This window comes from Cryptotermes secundus, unplaced genomic scaffold, assembly GCF_002891405.2.
Source record: "Cryptotermes secundus unplaced genomic scaffold, Csec_1.0 scaffold123, whole genome shotgun sequence".
NCBI classification, from domain to species: domain Eukaryota; kingdom Metazoa; phylum Arthropoda; class Insecta; order Blattodea; family Kalotermitidae; genus Cryptotermes; species Cryptotermes secundus.
Window position 1 is genome coordinate 354,219 of NW_019736394.1, and position 18,325 is coordinate 372,543.

An 18,325-nucleotide genomic window follows, 5' to 3' on the forward strand; every position below is an offset into this window, starting at 1 on the left:
TATTATGTTTCTGGACATTATCCATCGTCCTGTTTTTATTTAAAACACAACGTTTCGGAGACTGGATTCTATTTCCTTCTTCAAGTAAAAACTAAACATTTGGGCCCAACCGATAAAGCTAATTCCGTATCGGGACATACGGACTAGCTCTATCGGTTGGGCCCAACTGAATAGGTTTTACCTGAAGACGCAGACTAAATCCAGTCTCCGAAACGTTGTGTTTTAAATAAAAGCAGGACGATGGATAATTTCCAGAAACATAATATTTGTATCTATTGCCATACTTAAATTTCGGACCCTGTACTATGCCGCGTATTGAATTCCTTCAGGCATTTGCGGAACTACACTGTATTGCCATCCTGAAGGTGGAAACGAAACATGACAAAAATTAAATCTGTTAACTTTGGCCCCTTTTTATGGCGTTGTTCACCGAAACACCTGACAGCCGTACTTGATAATCGCTTATGTAGTGTCCTCTGACGTGAGTCAAGCTATGGCCGTACTAGTACCCAACGCGATAATATTGAAAAGGAACGCCTATGCGAAGTGAGCTGATGTCGTAACTTAGGAAGTCGGGCGGAAATGCAGAAACGGGAACGCACTCTGAAGCTAATATTTTCATCCAGTTTTCGTTGAACTAGGAACCGCCAGTCGAACGTATCATAAGTCATTTACGTCTAGTTCTCTTAGAGTTTCGTGAAACCTGCATGTGAATATTATGCCACAGGACCCTCTGTAATATATGTATATTTTAATTTCCTACTATCGGTAATGCAAACATGGAGGCTGTGCGAAATTTTGAAGTTGAGACAACCTTAGTGCCACTTGGAGAGTAATGAAATGTTGCGTGATACGAGATTGTAGGAATATGGAATTCTACTGCAGTAAATTCGCTGCAAAGCGTAAGACACGGGGTGGTGGTTGCGCGAAATGTAGTTTCCCGTTTGATATCGACCTGTAATGAAAAGCTATGAGCAGCGTCTACCTGACAAGTTTAATCCACAAATATGCGTGAATATGCGTACAAATGTGCCACTAAAAGACATACATCATATATCACACAGTTTGAAGCCTTTCAAGAAACGTCTGTTTCATACTTTCTTCCCAGATATTCCTGAAATGCTGCCTTCCTATCTACTCCTCGGTCTGTCTTTATCTTGCAAATGAATACCAGATCTGTGTTTAATACGGATGACCGCATGATCTAAGACCACTCGATTCACGTGTTCAAAGTCCCTTGAAGCAAACATGTTTACCCGAGATCCCAGAAGTGGTTACCACTGTTACTTCATACATGGGAGACTGTTGGTCGGTTCTTGTCCCGGAGAAGCTATTTTGAAAGTAGGGCTCCTACTTTATTGTGGCTTATAGACTCGTCGCTGGGCAGAGCCCTCAAAAATGACAACCAGTGCAGCCGCTGCCACGCAAATAGGAGGATAAACAAACACCCGTTTCTATGCAACTATCGAGTTATTATTGGACTATAACAAAGGAAACGGTGTTTTCTATGTGTTCCGTGCCGACATATAAGCAGAACAGCTTGAAGGAACGATATAAGAAAACCCCGTGTGGAGGCGGGGTCGAATACCTCCACCGTGACCCTGCGAGTCGTAGGAGGCGATGAAAAGGGAAGTCTCAATTCTGAGACAGTAAAATACGGTTGCGAGTCCCAAGGTACTCGGAACCGAGTAAGACTGCGCTGGCAAGGACCAGCAGCATATACAAAAGATAGACCCGTCCTCTCGTCAGAGAAGGCGCCCCAGAGAAACAAGACCTCAAGTGTCAAACGGTAATAAATAATATCTGGTCATGAGCCCCAGATGGGGGTCGACACCAAGACTTACTGACTGACTGATGTGACTTTGACTTTGACTTGACTTGAACGATATAAACCCGTGTGAATGATGGGTCGAATACCTGCACTGTGACCCTGCGAGTCGTAGGAGGCGAGGAAAAGCGAAGTTTAAAATCTGAGGCATTGAAGTATGGTCGTGAGTCCCAAGGGACTCGGATTCGAGAAAGGCTGCGCTGGCAGGGGCCAGCAGCATATACACCCTCTCGTCAGAGAGGGCACCCCACAATAACAAGACTGTAACTGTCAAACAGTAATAAATACTGGTCATGAGCCCCAGATGGTGCTTGACACCAAGACTTGCTGACTGACTGACCGTCAGTCGCAATGTGATATTGACTTTGACAACGAGGCAAGCATAAGTTATACAAAATCGTGAGAATGAACATGTTCGCAATATAGGACAGGTGAAGCCAGACATAGAAAATATAAGAGGCTTAAACTTGGTGTGGGGCAAGCTTACGACTTTTCAAAAGACTAAGCTGCCGCTGTAGCATAAGATACGTAAGTTAGGCATGCTCTGCTCTGTAAAGCCTGTACTGACAGAGGACTTCGTTTTTAGAGCAAAATGAAGAATTTTCAGTAACATGTTACATGTGTGAAATAGCTATTTTTCATTGTGTTTTCTTTCAAGACTTATTCACTATAACAAAAAATGTTACATGTAAGCCCTATTACTCGTATTTATATCTTAGTAAGGTCTGTGTTTTATGGAACTTTTGTGCTACTTTCTTAAGCTGAGGCCTTTCAAAGCATCAGAACCTCATCGACGTGGACTTCATTGAAATTAAGAGGAATATTGAACATTCAAGCAAAATTAAACTCATCTATGAATTTTCATGGCAGGCATCCAGTATCAGACGTACAAAAAATCCTTTCATTTCTTACGGATGTGAACAATAATATGCAAAGAGACGGACAATACTGACGCTATCTGAGGATAGCGCACTACGACTATGTAAAACGCCATGTTACAATCTCCTGGTATTAGGCTGTGTCATATCCTACGTTGTAGGTATAACCTGATGGTTTCATAGTCGCAGCTCGGTCCCTAGAGCCTCGTTTATGGAAATTATGTACACTACATGAAGCTAAGGCATGTACTTTCTTCGCTCGCTCGGAAACCGGGATCGTGGGTTCGAATCCCACTCAGGGCATGGATGTTTAGTTTGTATGTGTGCGTTTTTCTGTGTTTATGTACAGGTAGAGGCCTTGCGACGAACCGATCACCCGCCCAAGGAGTCCTACCGAATGTGTAAGATCTAGAAAAACCGAAGTGAATGGAGAAGTTCATGGAGGTAGGCCTAGGCCCACTGGGGCTGTAGTGCCAAGGGGGGAAAAATGAAGCTAATGTGGCTTTCTGAGAAGCGAGTCTCTGCTTTCGAAGATGGCTGAAAACAGACAGCAAAAATATTAAGAAAAGGCGACGATCTGAAATTGATAAGGCTTACTTCTTAGGCCCTTCTGCTTGTGTCTGCAGAACAGCGCACAGCCATCACACAAATTAAACACAGATTAACTGAAATACTCTTCACTCCTTCACTTCTTTTTCCGTTTCTACATCTCTGCTTTAGAATTAAAGTAAATCTCCCAGCGAATTTTACATCTTTCTTGGCTTGATGAGATGGGAAAATACTTTTCGTTGCCGTAATGCAGCTCCCTATAACAGGGAGCTTGAAAGTTAAAATGATTTATTGGGCCAAGTGGGGTTTTGCATGTAGGAACCAACAGTATGGCCACGTGATGGTTCGCATGAGATATTGGAAATAGAATCTGATAGCTCTCTAATGTTAACGTAAAAATTTCCGTCATTTTCCGATTATGACGCGCCTTGTAGATGTTTCAGACACAGATGTTGCAGACCATAATATTTATTCCGTAAATAGCAATATACATATACTTACTTACTTACTTACTTACTTACTTGACCACGCCATAGCTCAAGCGGTTAGTCTCTGGCTTCCCACCGCGGCGGTCAGGGTTCGATCCCGGGTCTGGTCAAGTGGGATTTGTGGTGGACAAAGTGGCGTTGGTGCAGGTTTTCTCCAAGTTCTTCGGTTTCCCCTGCCAATATTCATTCCACCAATTGCTCCACAATCACCCTTACCTATCATCTGGGGCTGGTACTATAGGCTAGAAGTGGCCGCAGTACAAGGGACTTAGTCCCACCCCACTAGCAATAAAAAATACTTACTTGCTTACTTAGCCATGGAGCTGAGCTCTTCTCGAGGAGAAGCCAATTCTGCAGCTACTCAAGAATTTCCCAGCAATTTATTGAACCCGAAAGTTCATTACCGTGTTCACAAGAGTTCTCCACTGGTCCACATCCTGAGCCAGATCAATCCAATCCATTCCAGCCCACCCTATCTCTCTAAGATCCATTTTAATATTGTTCACCCACCTACGCCTTAGTCTTCCCAGTGGTCTCTTTCCTTCTGGCTTTCCCACTAATATTCTATATGCATTCTTCGTCTCACCAATTCGCGCTACATGCCCTGTCCCTCTCATCCTCCTTGACTTAATCATTCTACATGTAATTATACTTTGAGAGGAGTATAATTGCAACAATATAAAACACCGACGGTCTCTAGTCTCAGTATTCAGACCATCTTTAAATAACCCACGAAAGATGAAACGTAAACTAACGGTGACTGCAGGGCCGACGAGACTGAACGGGGGGAGGGGGGGATGCCCCGAAGCCCGGAGGACCAAGTGAGTCCGGTACTGCTCTTTAAGTCAGGATACCGTTCTACTGCTTCGGTAGAGAGAAGATGAAAATTATTGGGATCACTCGAAGCTGTTGAATTCATAGAATCGAACATCAAAAGTATTTGATAATAGAGGTTAAAACTTCCAGACAAATATTCAAAACTGCCCCTGTGCTTAATTAATTACGCACCACGCTATCAAGGGGGCAAGCGGTAGGGTAGTTGGTCGAGGCATTATGCTACAAGTCGGAAGGTCGCGGGTTAGAATCCCGATGAGGTGGATTTTTTCAATTGACCTAATTCTTCCAGAAGCACTATGGCTCTGAGGTCGACTCAGTCTTTAACAGAAATGAGTACCAGGAATATTCCTGGGGGATAAAGGGCGGCCGGCGCATTAGGCTGATAACTTTATCGCCATCTGTGGGCCGATTGTCTAGAGAAAATGTGGGAGCCTCGACGTCTCACAACATTATGCGCCTCAACGGCCTGTTACGGGGATATCTTTATCTTTTTACATTTTACCACGTTATAAAGACGAATGGTGGGAGGATTAGAGATAATACGAATTGTACAGACTGACAGAGGAATCTGCACGAGCCCACATACAAGGAGAAGGTATCCAGCCTGCTAGAATCAGGGGTTTATGAAATTCTACTTGAGAATCTCACACCTCAGATTGAGTGGAAGTTACGGAAACTTCTTAACAAACACAAACCTGTCCTTCCTCTCTGCCTTAAAATAATTTGACTCCTTCCCACAGTAAACCATATCATCTCTGTGGACTTCCCAAGATACACAAACCTGACATCCCACTTTTAGCAGTAGCTAGCTCTACTGACACTCCCTGTTTACCTTATTGGAATTTCTCCATAAGATCATGAGCCCTCTAATTGGCAACACGGAGTCCTTCGTGAAGAACTCAGAACACTTCATAAAATCAATATAGGATATCGACATTAAGAACGACGACTACTTTGTAAGTTTTGACGTCAGCTTGTTCACTAATGTACCAGTAGAAGAAGTCTTACAGGCCATAAGAAATAGACACAGTACGGATCCTTCTTTTCCAGAACGCTCACCTTTGCAGGCTGAATATAGTATAAAGGAAATACTGTACGTCTGTTTAACAACTACGTACTTCCAGTCTGGGGATAAATTCCATCAGCAGAAAGAAGGTTTGGGAATTAGAAACTTGCTATATCCGATAGTCAGTAACATATTTATGGGCCACTCAGGAAATGGCGTTGGCATCAGCAGACTACAAACCCGCTCAGTGTCTCAGATACTTTCGTAGTTTAGTCACCTTAGTTAGTAAAGATTGCAGCAATTTCTTTACCACCTCAACAGCGTTCGACGTACCATCAAATTCATAATGACAGTTGCAGCTAATGATACTCCTCTGTTCTTGAACGTTTTGGTAATGAAAAGGGGACCGTAATTGACCAAGAAATTGTAACGGAAACCTACTCATAATTATTGTTATCAGCACTTCTAAACCAGCCACCCACATCACGTAAAACGGGGAAACGTTCATAGTTTGATCAGTCGAGCCAAGGGCATATGTCAGGGTCAGGAAGATTTCAGCAACGAAATTAAGAACGTAAGACATGATCTGATGCTTCATGAATACCCAAAAGAATTCCTTGACTCGGCCCAACTGATCGTCATCAGGTGTACAAGCTGTAGAGGTAACTGCTGCCCCGTTATCACGCTGCTTCACTGAACATTTTAAAGGTGCAGATTACTTATAAAATATTTTAAAATTTAGAAATGCAGGACAACGGGGTGGTGCAGTATATTAGGAAGTGTTACAATTGTGGAACTTACGTTAAGAGAACATAAGGTCGAGTTTGCTTTGTAATATCTTGTGATTTCAAATACGAACGTTTTATTTTATGAGTGATTTTTTATGAATTTAGTGTGCTCTTTCATCTCTAATTTTAGGAAAATATCACCGGGACTGATGCCCCCCGGTTCTCCAGGGATATTTCGGCGCAAATCATCCAATGCTGATCTTCCACCGTTTAACTCTCATTCCACCAGAGCGAGCATTGGTGGCATTCTTGCCCACAAGATGGCGGTAACTGGTGCAGGCGGATCGCTAACGGGATGGCCCAATAGTAAAGATGATTATGAACTAAAGGAAGTAATTGGTTAGTGTGATTTCAGTATTGTATGTTCCGCTTCATTTTATTACTGTTTTAGTTTGTATTAAATATTGTTATTTTCTGTAATTATTTGTTAGCTTGACACCGATCGTACGTCACACAAAGTTACTAAAGCGATCGAAAACATGTGTACGACCGAATGGAGTAAAACAGTAATGTACCGATTCGTGAAACATTTGTTACAGATACGAAAGGAGGAAATTTATCTGTGTTTATATATATGGCTTAATTTGTTTTGTGCGCCTGAAGATAGGTCTCTAAAACTCTGATCTGTTATAAGGTACAGTTAATGGCAATGCGTGAAAGGCACGAATGCCGACACCGCTTTGTAACTTAAAAGGATGTGAGTTACATTATAAGCGTTAGTATATCTGCTTAGATTTACACAAATTCTGTTTGTACTGTAGGTGTTGGTGCAACTGCTGTAGTCCATGGTGCCTTTTGTAGACCAAGACAAGAAAAATGTGCCATCAAACGAATAAATCTCGAAAAATGGAATACGAGCATGGATGAATTATTGGTAATTTATTTACATAGGTCTCATGTATATTAGGATATGGTGTTTTACAAATCGTGTCAGAGAACCGTTCAGTCATAAAAGAATGAGTTCATAATATTATTTTCCTGTGCTCCAGTAAAACTGTAACCAGTTACCTGGTGCTATATAGACTTCATACTGAAGGCATCATTAAATAACGTATGAAAAAGAAGCAATTGGTTATGCTTGGTAAGTTAAGTAATGGTGTCAAGTTTCTAGGTATGCAGTTTTGTTTGCCAGTACTGCAGATGAAGTAAGGGCAGTTTATGGCCAGCAGTGTCATGTGTAAAGGGTAAAGTTGTCCTGGTGCTTAACTAGTTAAGAGCTACACCATGAAGGTGTATGGGGGAGTGGGTGTATAGTTCAACATTTTCTTGTCCTTGGCACTAGTTGGAGGTGAGTGGTCAGCTTCACACCCAGGGAAAGAGCCCCCGGTACCTGTTGGTTAGGAGGCTGGGTGGACTCCAGAGCTGGTCTGTATGACATGGAGAAGAGAAGATTCTTCACCCTACCAGGACTCAAACTCTGACCCCTCAGTTGTCGAGCCCATAGCCAGTTGCTATACCGACTAAGCTATCCTGGCTCCCCAGTGTCATGTGTAATCACAAATATTACTGCTTGTTCCAACTATAATTTATAAATGACTGTTAATGTAAAATTACTTGCCTGATGATGGCCTACATGACCAAAATATGTTGTAGAATGGAAACAGCATATGATCAATTTATACAGGAATCATGTTGACAGAACATATAATAGTTCACACAGTATGATGGTAAAATACAATACAGGGTGTCTGGATGAAAGTTATCCAAAATAAAATAGTTATATCTCAGAAAGCTTTTATTATACACATTTATGGGTTACACCACTACAAATGGAAACTATCAAAGATTTTTTCTGAGTATATAACTTCTATAAATTTCAACGTGGGCTTACTTGGTGACAATACAAATATCCAGATGATCCAGCATGTTCTCTGTTACCATAGCCACAGTGTCCCTTATGCGGGCTTTCAGGTGTTGAAGCTTGTTGATCTTAACCTGGTAGACAATGTTCTTCACATAACCACACAAGAAAAAAATTCAGTGGGGTTAAATCTGACAACCCAGGAGGCCAAGTGATTGATCCACTTCTGCCGATCTATCTCCCACCCATCTCTCCTTCCACGTGATTCCTAACATGGCGGCAGAAATGTGGCGGTGCATGCGCGTAAGCATGGCATGGAAAAAAAACTTAAAAGGTTTTCCTTTCCAGTGACATAAACTGAGTACATGTATGACAGTTACTTTCTGAGATATAAATTTTTATTTTGGATAACTTTCGTCCAGACACCCAATATTACTTGCTTTCTAGCTGTTTCTGTGTGTCTGTGGAACTCTTACAAGTCTTTCTTTGTCAGAAGTACCACAGTAGCTTTTGTGACTTATAGTAACTTTTGCGGGCTCAGATATCCCCCGACGTTTTCATGCACATTTGAATAAATGTATAAAGGGTGGGCCTTCACTGGTTCTTGCAGCATGACTATCAGCGATCTATTGTGTGTCCCCCTCTTTTTCAGTCCATCAACGATCTACTGCTTTGAATGAAGTGTAGTATCTTAAAGGGGTGTCTTGGAAGCTACCTGGTTCTGTGAAGTAGTGTCCCACACGACAAAATCTTGAGTAAGCTATAGCCTCACAATCACAGGATATGTGAGGCTGATTAGTCTTTTTCCATGAACAATTCACAGGTGGGATTGTAGGTTAATCTCAGTTTGTAAAGGTGTCCTTTCAGGTAAGTAGTTCTGTAACTGGTTTCTATTCAGTTTTACAGTTCCTTGGTTCTTCTGGCATAGGGTCCTTGTAGGAAATTCTGTGCATGTTTGAGCCCTGTTTTGGGGGTCGTTCACTTTTTGTGATCTCTGTCCAGTCTGATGTCACAACCCCTGCTGAGATGCTGCATGCTAGTTCATGCCTCATAAAATGACATTCAGTTTCTAGTTAATTGGCAATTTCATTACCCTCAGTACCTCTGTGACCTGAACCCATATTGGTTGAACTCTGTTATGTTCAACCAGTTTTACAAGAGTTTGATGCCAGTCCCAGACCATTTTCAGTTGGACTGGTAGTTGTCAAGCGCTTTAATTGTGGCTCCACTGTCTGCTAGAATATGCAGGTAGCCCATATCTGAATTCTCCACTGCACATGCCTTGGTGGCGTGCAGTTCTCCCTGGAGTATTGTGATGCATTGTTCAAAGCTGAAGCTAAGCTTCTCACTGTTAACTTTATCTTGCCACATGAATGTTCTGTGGGATTCAAATTGCACATATGAGGGGTTGGTTTAACCAGTGTATGACCATATTTGTTGAAGATGTCAATATCGCAGATCTTCTCTTTAGGTTTCAATGGGAGAATTAGGTTTACAGCACACATTTTTGCATGGTCTCACTGCAGTTAATATCTTTTTTGGGAAGTGGGGAATTCAGGCTGATGGGGTTATTCGTCAGTCTGAAGACTGATAAGGTGCATTGTCAAGGACAGTTACTTACAGTCCATTTTACAAAGTTTGTGGTATTCATTTGTCCATGATAGTCCCCCATTGCACTTCTTGCCTATAAATAAGTTTGACATTAGGAGCAAACCCACAAATTTCTCCTACATGCAACATGATGCCTGTTTGCTGAGTTTACGTTAGTCTGGATGCATAACTCTTCGTTTTGCCATCATGATTTATCAGTATAAAATATAGGATGTCCCTTATCCCAGTATTCCATTATTTTTATAAGATGTCTTAATTTCTGGTCTCTTTCTGACAATTTTTATATTCAACTGGAATTTTGTCCATTTATGTCCCAGGCTATTACAGCTCTCTCCAGTAACTTAATGGCTCAGTGAAAATGTATTTTGTATTTTTCGTAATGAGTAGCAGCTTTGGTTTTGTGGGCACTTCTCTTATCAGAATATGGAAATTGTAAATTGTATTTCTGATACTACATTTAACAAAGTTATCTGCTAACATATGATTACATGAATTTTTTCATATCTTGTTTCCTGGTGATGTGAGAAGCTGTGCCAAATTGTAGCATTCGTTTGCTCGTGTTTCGTCCCGATTCTTAAAATAGATGACTGCAATTTCTCTGTGAACATTTAGCCCTCTCTGTTGTCATATTACTCAACAGCAGCAGCAGTTGTTTTTAATGTGTTTCCTACTCACGTTTCTCAGTTAAACTTTGTGATTATTTCCATATCTCCACATTCTGTGGAGGTGGCAGTATTTAGACACTTAACCTGAACACAGTTATTGCAGTAGAATCTCAAAATCACACACATTAAATTGTGTCAATGGTCTCCATGATCTGAAATGATTTTGTACTTCATAGAGATGTGAACACAGTTGCATTAATTCAGGTCACTTGAACACTACACAAGTGCACTAGTGTCCATTGTGTTCTGCACTGATGCTATACACAGTCGATGGGTGTGTTTACATCCCTTTCTCCCTTACCAAGCCTCCTTATCCCACAAATCTCAAGACTAGGGTCCCTACCAGTAGGAGATGTGTCATGTGCTCAGAATACAAACAACAAAAGAGAGAGGATATTGGTACAGTGAATCTGATGCAGGGTTGTGATTGGATCAGTGTTTCAAGAGCTGTTAACAGTTGAATTTTTTTTGCATATATACAGGAGGTTCAGTTAATAAGGTAGTGTATTGAAATCAGAATTTCTTCAGCTCTGTTTGAAAAAATTATAAAAATATCTCATATACATAATTAGTTAACAAAGGTTTAAATATTTCAGTTCAAAACTTATAGGGATGCACGAAGATACTACTGCAGGACACCATTGAGAATGCTGTTTAAATTACTGTGTTGAAGATTAAAGAAGATGAGAGGTTAAAATTAATAACTGCCCAAAATCTAACCTACCAGTGTTATTAGCATATTGACTAAAATTGTTTTCAATGTGTCATGGATTTCCTGAGTTTTAGTTATATGTCTGTTTGAAAAAGATGCAAAATTGTGATGTCCTGACTGTTTATTATCCATTGGTACTTATACAGGAAGGTTATTTTAGAGCTTCTTGATAAGTGTTTGCCCTGGCCAGCAGGAGAGGGATGAGCTCTTTGCATCAACTGTTTCTGTTTGGACCCTGCAATGTGATTGCAAACCTGTAAGCTAACATGCCACAAGCAAAGCACACCCCATCACAGAATATACCGGTATGGTCCCCGTTGTTAAGCACACATTCCTTGCACCTGCACCTCTGCAGAATGTTCACTTTCACATGTTAAAGGTCCTTTTTGGCAGCGGAATCAACTTGATACATGAAGCCTGAAACATTGAACCTTGTCTCCTCAGTAAGACACCTGAAAGATCTATGAGGCACATGTTCAGGCCTAGCACACATTACTTCCAGTTTGTCTTTGGTGACCTCTCAGTGTCAGTTGGTTTTGTCTAGTAATGTCTCTGTCAGTCTGAATTTCTTTGTGTATTAACAGATTTTTCTGTTCAGAGCTGTAAGAACCTGAAATTTTTGCCAGAATCTTCCTAGTTTTCTTATATAAGCACTTTTGACATAGGTGTTGTATATGAGTACTCATTACTCAAAAATTTAACTCTGACATGGCGTTTTCACACAAGAAATAACATGACTGAGTCATGTCTTCTTATCACACAGGACAGATACAGCAGCTGTAATAACATGAGGCTTTAGGGCCGTGCCATAGCTCAAGTGGTTAGTTGCTGGCTTCCCACCGTGGCTGCCTGTGTTCGATCCCAGGTCTGGTCAAGTGGGATTTGTGGTGGGCAAAGTGGCTCTGGAGCAGGTTTTCTCCGAGTACTTCAGTTTCCCCTGCCAATCTTCATTCCACCAATTGCTCCACAATCACCCTCACCTATCATCTGGGGATGGTACACTAGGCCAGAAGTGGCCACAGTACAAGGGACTTAGTCCCACCCCACTAGCATTAAAAAAATAAAAAAGATGAGGCTTTGGGTTTGTGAGTGGGCTGGCACAAAACACAAGCATACTTAATGTGAGCTGTTCAGCCATTTTTTTGGGGTGTGATATTGAAGAGAAGTTGTGATGTGTATAGTATTGTTGGCCATGCCATACACCCACTCATGTTTTAAACAAGTTCTGTGGATACATACACACAACCCCCCTCATATGGAGAGCCAGTATAGCACAGTCAGCATAGTGACTGGGTATGGGCTGGAGAGCTTAGGAGTCAGAGTTTGTGTTCCAGTAGGGACAAGATATTTCTCCTTTCCATATTGTTTACACCAGCTCTGTGGTCCATCCAGCCTCCTATCCAATTGGTACTGGGGCCCTTTTCTCAGAGGTAAAGCGGCCAGTGCGTGAAACTGACCACTCATTTTCATTTAGTGCCGAGGTCAAGAATGTGTGGATCTGTACATCCACATATATGTAAAATTTTGGTTTAGTGTCTGTAATATCAGTGAACAGTGAAACCTTAATATGTTGGTTTATTCAGTTCCTAGTTTTCACTTCTTACCACTCTGAATAAGTATCAACTAGCAGTAAATGGTTGTGTGTGAATTTTATGTTTGTTTATTCATTCATTCATCAGTAATCTGTCAAGGCGACAGATCCACAGTCTCTTCCAAAACAGTTCCTCCACTTAATGTGATCTAGAGCTTTCTCCTTCAAATGAGGGTATCCTCTTCTGTCCCCAAGGTCATCCAGCATCTTCTTACATCTTCTTCCTCGTCTTCAGGTCACTTCTATCCACCCCTCTATCTTTCCTTTAATAACTTATTTTAGAAGGCAGTTACTGCGTAAGATATGACCAATCCAATTAGCCTTCCGTTTTCTTATTTTGTGTAGGATATTCCTCTGCTCACTGACTAAATAACACTTCTTCATTTCTCACATAATCGATCCAACTGATCTTCTCCATCCTTCTCCAACTCCACATTTCGAAGCTTTCCAGGTGTTTATTATGAGAGAAAAATTCAATCTTTCTATTTATTATGTTTATTTAAAATAAGATTCCACAGGAATCACAAAATAACACCTTCCTCATATTAGCTACATGCATCTTCAAAAATGTGGATGCCATTAGAAATTCATTCTGTAGAATGCACCCATTAAGTATACACTGTGTTCTCTGAATCCATGTTTAATGCCTATGAAACCTAACAAAAGATCATTGCGGAGACTGAGACATGGATATGAAGATATTAAAATTGATATCATGCTACTTGGTGGGGATGTAAATTGGCTCAGAAATGTATACAGTGGTTGGCATTGGTGGTGATGGTGTAGACATAACAGCAAGGAAACTTAATGAAGTAGTCAAGTACCTGCGGACTTCTCAGGAAATGCCTTGTACTGCATAGTTTTTTTTTTCCTGAAAATATATGATTTTTTGGGCAGTGTATGTGCAAAGTGGAAAACAACCATGATGAACTGGGAAAGAAGTTTCTGTGAAGAAACTGGAAGCAAAATAGAAAGTCTCTCTGATGTATAGAAACACAAGTAATCAGAAGTTGACTTCATAATCTCCTGAGTTTAAAATTCCCTGTTATATTTATTTTGTGATGATTTTTTGCAGGAAAACTTGTAACATTTGTTAGGTAATTTTGTTCAGGACTGAAAATTAGAACATTAATAACTCACAGAATATATGTTTATTTTCATGAACTCATGAAAGTTGATAGGTTGAAAACTTAAAATAGTAAGTAAATATCTAGACAGTTTTTAAAATTATGTATTTGTTAAAAGCTTCTGCATGATGATTGTATAAATTTGATATTCTTCAGTACTGGAAATCTGTTTTATGGAAAATGTGAACACACCATAGTTGGTGTTTTCAAATAAATCATGGAGTTTCGTAGTAGTCCTTTGTTTTTATATATTAGTAGGGGCTGTCCTTTACATCCTTGCAATCCAGTCATTTCATCCAATAATGAAAGAATACAAAATGCAGATTCTAGCAAGATCCTATAGCTAGGCATTGTTCATGTAAATCATGACAGCTACTGACTACTGCTGGCAGATCTCTCTACCTTACTTACTAACTTACTTACTTACCTACTCACTCATTCATGGAACTGAGCCCTTCTGGAGGAGACGCCAATTCTGCAGCTACTCAAGAATTTCCCAGCATTTTATGGAACCTGAAGGTTCATTACCATGTTCACAAGAGCCCTCCACTGGTCCCTATCCTGAGCCAGATCAATCGAATCAAAACCATCCCATCCTATCTCTCTAAGATCCATTCTAATATTGTCCACCTACCTATGCCTTGATCTGTCTACCAACAGAATTAATACTACTGGCAACCACATTGTGCAAACTCGTAATCTCATGCAGCAATGTGATGATATTACTGTATAGAGAGATTTTCTGTGGATTTCCCAGAATCTATGGCAGGCAAGTTCTAAACTTTCATCATCATCATCATCAGTAATCTGTCAGACGACAGGTCCACAGTCTCTTCCAAAACAATTCCTCCACTTAATGCGATCTAGAGCTTTCTCCTTCAAATGACAGTATCCTCTTCTGTCCCCAAGGTCATCCAGCATCTTCTTACGTCTTCTTCCTCGTCTTCTTGTCACTTCTATCCGCCCCCCTATCTTTCCTTCAATAACTTCTTTTAGAAGGCAGTTTCTGCGTAAAACATGACCAATCCAATTAGCCTTCCGTTTTCTTATTTCGTGTAGGATATTCCTCTGCTCACTGACTCTAATTAACACTTCTTCATTTCTCACATAATCGGTCCAACTGATCTTCTCCATTCTTCTCCAACACCACATTTCGAAACTTTCCAGATGTTTCTGATCTACTGTCCTAAGTGTCCATGTTTCAGCCCCATACAGAGCTATGCTCCAAATGTAGCATTTCACTAGTTTCTTCCTCAAATTTAAGTCCAATTTGCTGGTAAAAAGATTCTTCTTCTTGCTAAATGCAGCTTTTGCCATGGCAATCCCAGATTTAATTTCACTAGTACACCTTCCATCATCTGTTAACAAACTACCCAAATATTTAAAACATTTCACATTCTCCAGTTGGAGATGTAATATAACTGAAGGAGTTGTGTATTTTTGCAGAAAGAAATTCAAGCCATGTCCTCATGCAACCATGAAAATGTTGTAACATACTACACGAGCTTTGTAGTTCGTGAAGAGCTGTGGTTAGTACTACGTCTGTTGGAAGGAGGGTCATTGCTGGACATAATAAAACACAAAACGCGATCCTCCAATTGTCATCATGGTGTCTTTGATGAATCGACTATTGCCACAGTTCTTAAAGAAGTACTGAAAGGGCTGGAGTACTTTCACAGCAATGGACAGATCCACAGGTAAGCAGTCAAACCAGAAAATGACACAGTGATGAGTGGTGTATGAAATGTGACTGCCTTATTTGTATAAATTTGCTTAAAATTTTGTAATATAGTAAACAATTTTATTAAGTAAGTTAAAATTAAGGGCCACACCATAGCTCAAGTGGTTAGTAACTGGCTTCCCACCACGGTGGCCCGGGTTCGATCCTGGGTCTGCTCAAGTGGGATTTGTGGTGGACAAAGTGGCGCTGGGGCGGGTTTTCTCTGAATACTTCGGTTTCCCCTGCCAATCTTCATTCCACCAAAAAGTTAAAATTACATTTTACTTCACATAGAGTGGCTGTCTGCATGTTTAATTTTCCAAACTGTAGCACGAATAAGGGAGAAGAGGAATCCATGTAGAATATTGGTGGGAAAGCCAGAAGGAAAGAGACCACTGGGAAGAGTGTCAGATGATAAAAGAACCACCCTGTGCATATCCATGTTTTTTTGAATTCATGTCTGTAGAATACACGTACATCAGCATATTTATCATATTGTCATGATTTAGGTGTGTGACACTGGACAGGGTATGGATTGGTGAATTGATTTGTAGACCACTTACACACACCACTCAGACCTGCGAGTAATTACAGTGCTATCACTAGTCTCCATGTCTTACAAATCATCACAGCACCTGCTAAGCCTTTTTCCAGCCTGTTGTGTCTTCATCAGCTGTTCCCTGGTGACGGCTTCTAACAGTGGGGATTCTTCTGCTTCCATGTTGCTAGCTAGAGACTGACTCACAACTAAGAACTACGAACTACCAAATGATTGGGTCACCCCATTTGTCTTTTCAAGATAACTGCTTGTCATGGACCACATAGACCCCCCCCCCCCATTTTTATTGTTTTAGTCCAGCTGTTGCAGTTGGCTAGCAACGGATTGCATGACACCATTTCCAACAGTATCTCCATTGTTGTAGAGGCATGTTTACTGCGCTGTTTCATAGCAACTGTTGTTGTGTCATTATTTGTTTCGAGGTCCCTGCCTATCAACAGGTCTATATGCCACAGTACAGGGTGTTTCAGAAAGAGCTTTACAACTTTGAAAGCTTATATAAATTTATACAGAGGACATACACAATGTTATAACTGTCATAATGTAGCAGAACACACCGAGTTTTACCTCGGATGATTATGGTTCAATGGTGACTTCCATTGGTAATGCGGCAGACGTCCCACCTGTAGTCAGTCTCTTGCCACACGCTACGTAGCACCTCTGGCGTCACTTCTGCAACTGAGGCAGTAATTCAAGTTCGGTGCTCAACGACATTTGCAGGCAAAGGTGGTTCGAACATTTGATCTTTAACGAATCCCCTTAAGAAAAAATCCAGGGGAGTAAGATCTGGGGAACGAGGCAGCCATGCTATCGGCGCTGCTCTACCAATCCAACGACCTAGGAAACGGGTGTTGAGGTACTCATGCACTTCTCCAAGGTAATGAAGGGGTGCGCTGTCTTGCTGGAAGTGAATGCGTCCTTCTTGGTCATCTCTGTCTAACTGTGGAATGAGAAACTTTTGGAGCATGTCCAGATATATGATACCGGTAATGGTTGTCTCCATGAAGAAGAAGGGGCCGTACACTCTTTCTTTGCTGAGGGCGCAAAACACATTCACCTTTGGGCTATCATGAACATGTTCCAGGGAGACACGTGGATTTTCGCTGCCCCAGATCCTGCAGTTGTGGGTATTAACCTTACCACTGACATAAAACGTGCTCTCATCACTGAAAATTATGGAGTCCAGAAACTTGTCATCGTCTTGTATCCGATTAAACATTTGGATACAGAATTCCTTACGAACCACCTTATCTGCATCTGTAAAGTGTTGAACGATGCTTGTACTGGTTCTCATGGTCTCTTTGCATGCAGATTTCATATATTTTTCCTTCTACCCTGAAGATGGAGGTGATACGTTCCTCCGAAACGTCGGTTAACACCACATATAGACGGTGCCAAATCCCAGAAGACTGCTTTCTTGATGGATAGTTTGTACGCTTTTAAGTGTAAACGTTTTCATAACACTCGCCACACAGTAACATTTGGAATACCAGTTTCCTGAGATGCATGTCATGTTGACTTTCGTGGACTTCGAACGAAGCTCACCATAATCTGTTCCACTGTAGTGTCAGAAACATGTGGCCCACCGGGTGGCTTGGCATGGTGCACAGAACATCCGGTCTGGACAAAATTCTTGTGCCAGGAGTAAATTGTAGGCCTACTGGGAGGTTCCTTGCAATGCTGAGTGCGAAATTGCCTTTGAACTTGTGTAGCAGACTTCGTTTCTTCGAACCAAAACACACAATGAGCACGCTCTGCACCTGTGAAAGTAGCCGTCTTGATTTCAACTGCGGGAGTGCTCACGGTGGTTGTATTAGGTACTAGCATACCACATGCATGAAACTCGGTGTGTTTCGCTACATTATGACAGTTCAAAACATTGTGCATGTCCTCTGTATAAATTTATATAAGATTTCAAAGTTGTAAAGCTCTTCTTGAAACACCCTGTATGTACTAACAATTTATATGTACTAAAGTAATGTATATTGCTTAAATTGGGCATTAAAGTAATTTAAGGAGTAACTGATTATTTTCTTGTGTGTTTCAAATCATCCTCCAGACATAATTGCAAAGGTTGTAACTTTTTGAATTCTCGTATAAATAGTTATATATTAGGAGATATTGTAATCATTAAAAAATCTATCCAACGATTTTGATGAATTTCC

The 18,325-nt window shown here is 40.9% G+C and overlaps 1 protein-coding gene across 4 annotated transcripts in view; it reads left to right on the top strand.

Annotated features, from left to right (window-relative positions):
• Positions 1–18,325, top strand: part of LOC111869786 (serine/threonine-protein kinase OSR1) — a 104,991-nt gene that overhangs the window by 57,928 nt on the left and 28,738 nt on the right. For all 4 annotated transcript variants that reach the window (XM_023861548.2, XM_033753559.1, XM_023861547.2 and 1 more), the window contains 3 exons: positions 6,505–6,713; positions 7,136–7,248; positions 15,328–15,578. In XM_023861548.2, coding sequence (XP_023717316.1) covers positions 6,505–6,713; positions 7,136–7,248; positions 15,328–15,578 — 573 coding nt within the window. The remainder of the gene's footprint in view (positions 1–6,504; positions 6,714–7,135; positions 7,249–15,327; positions 15,579–18,325) is intronic.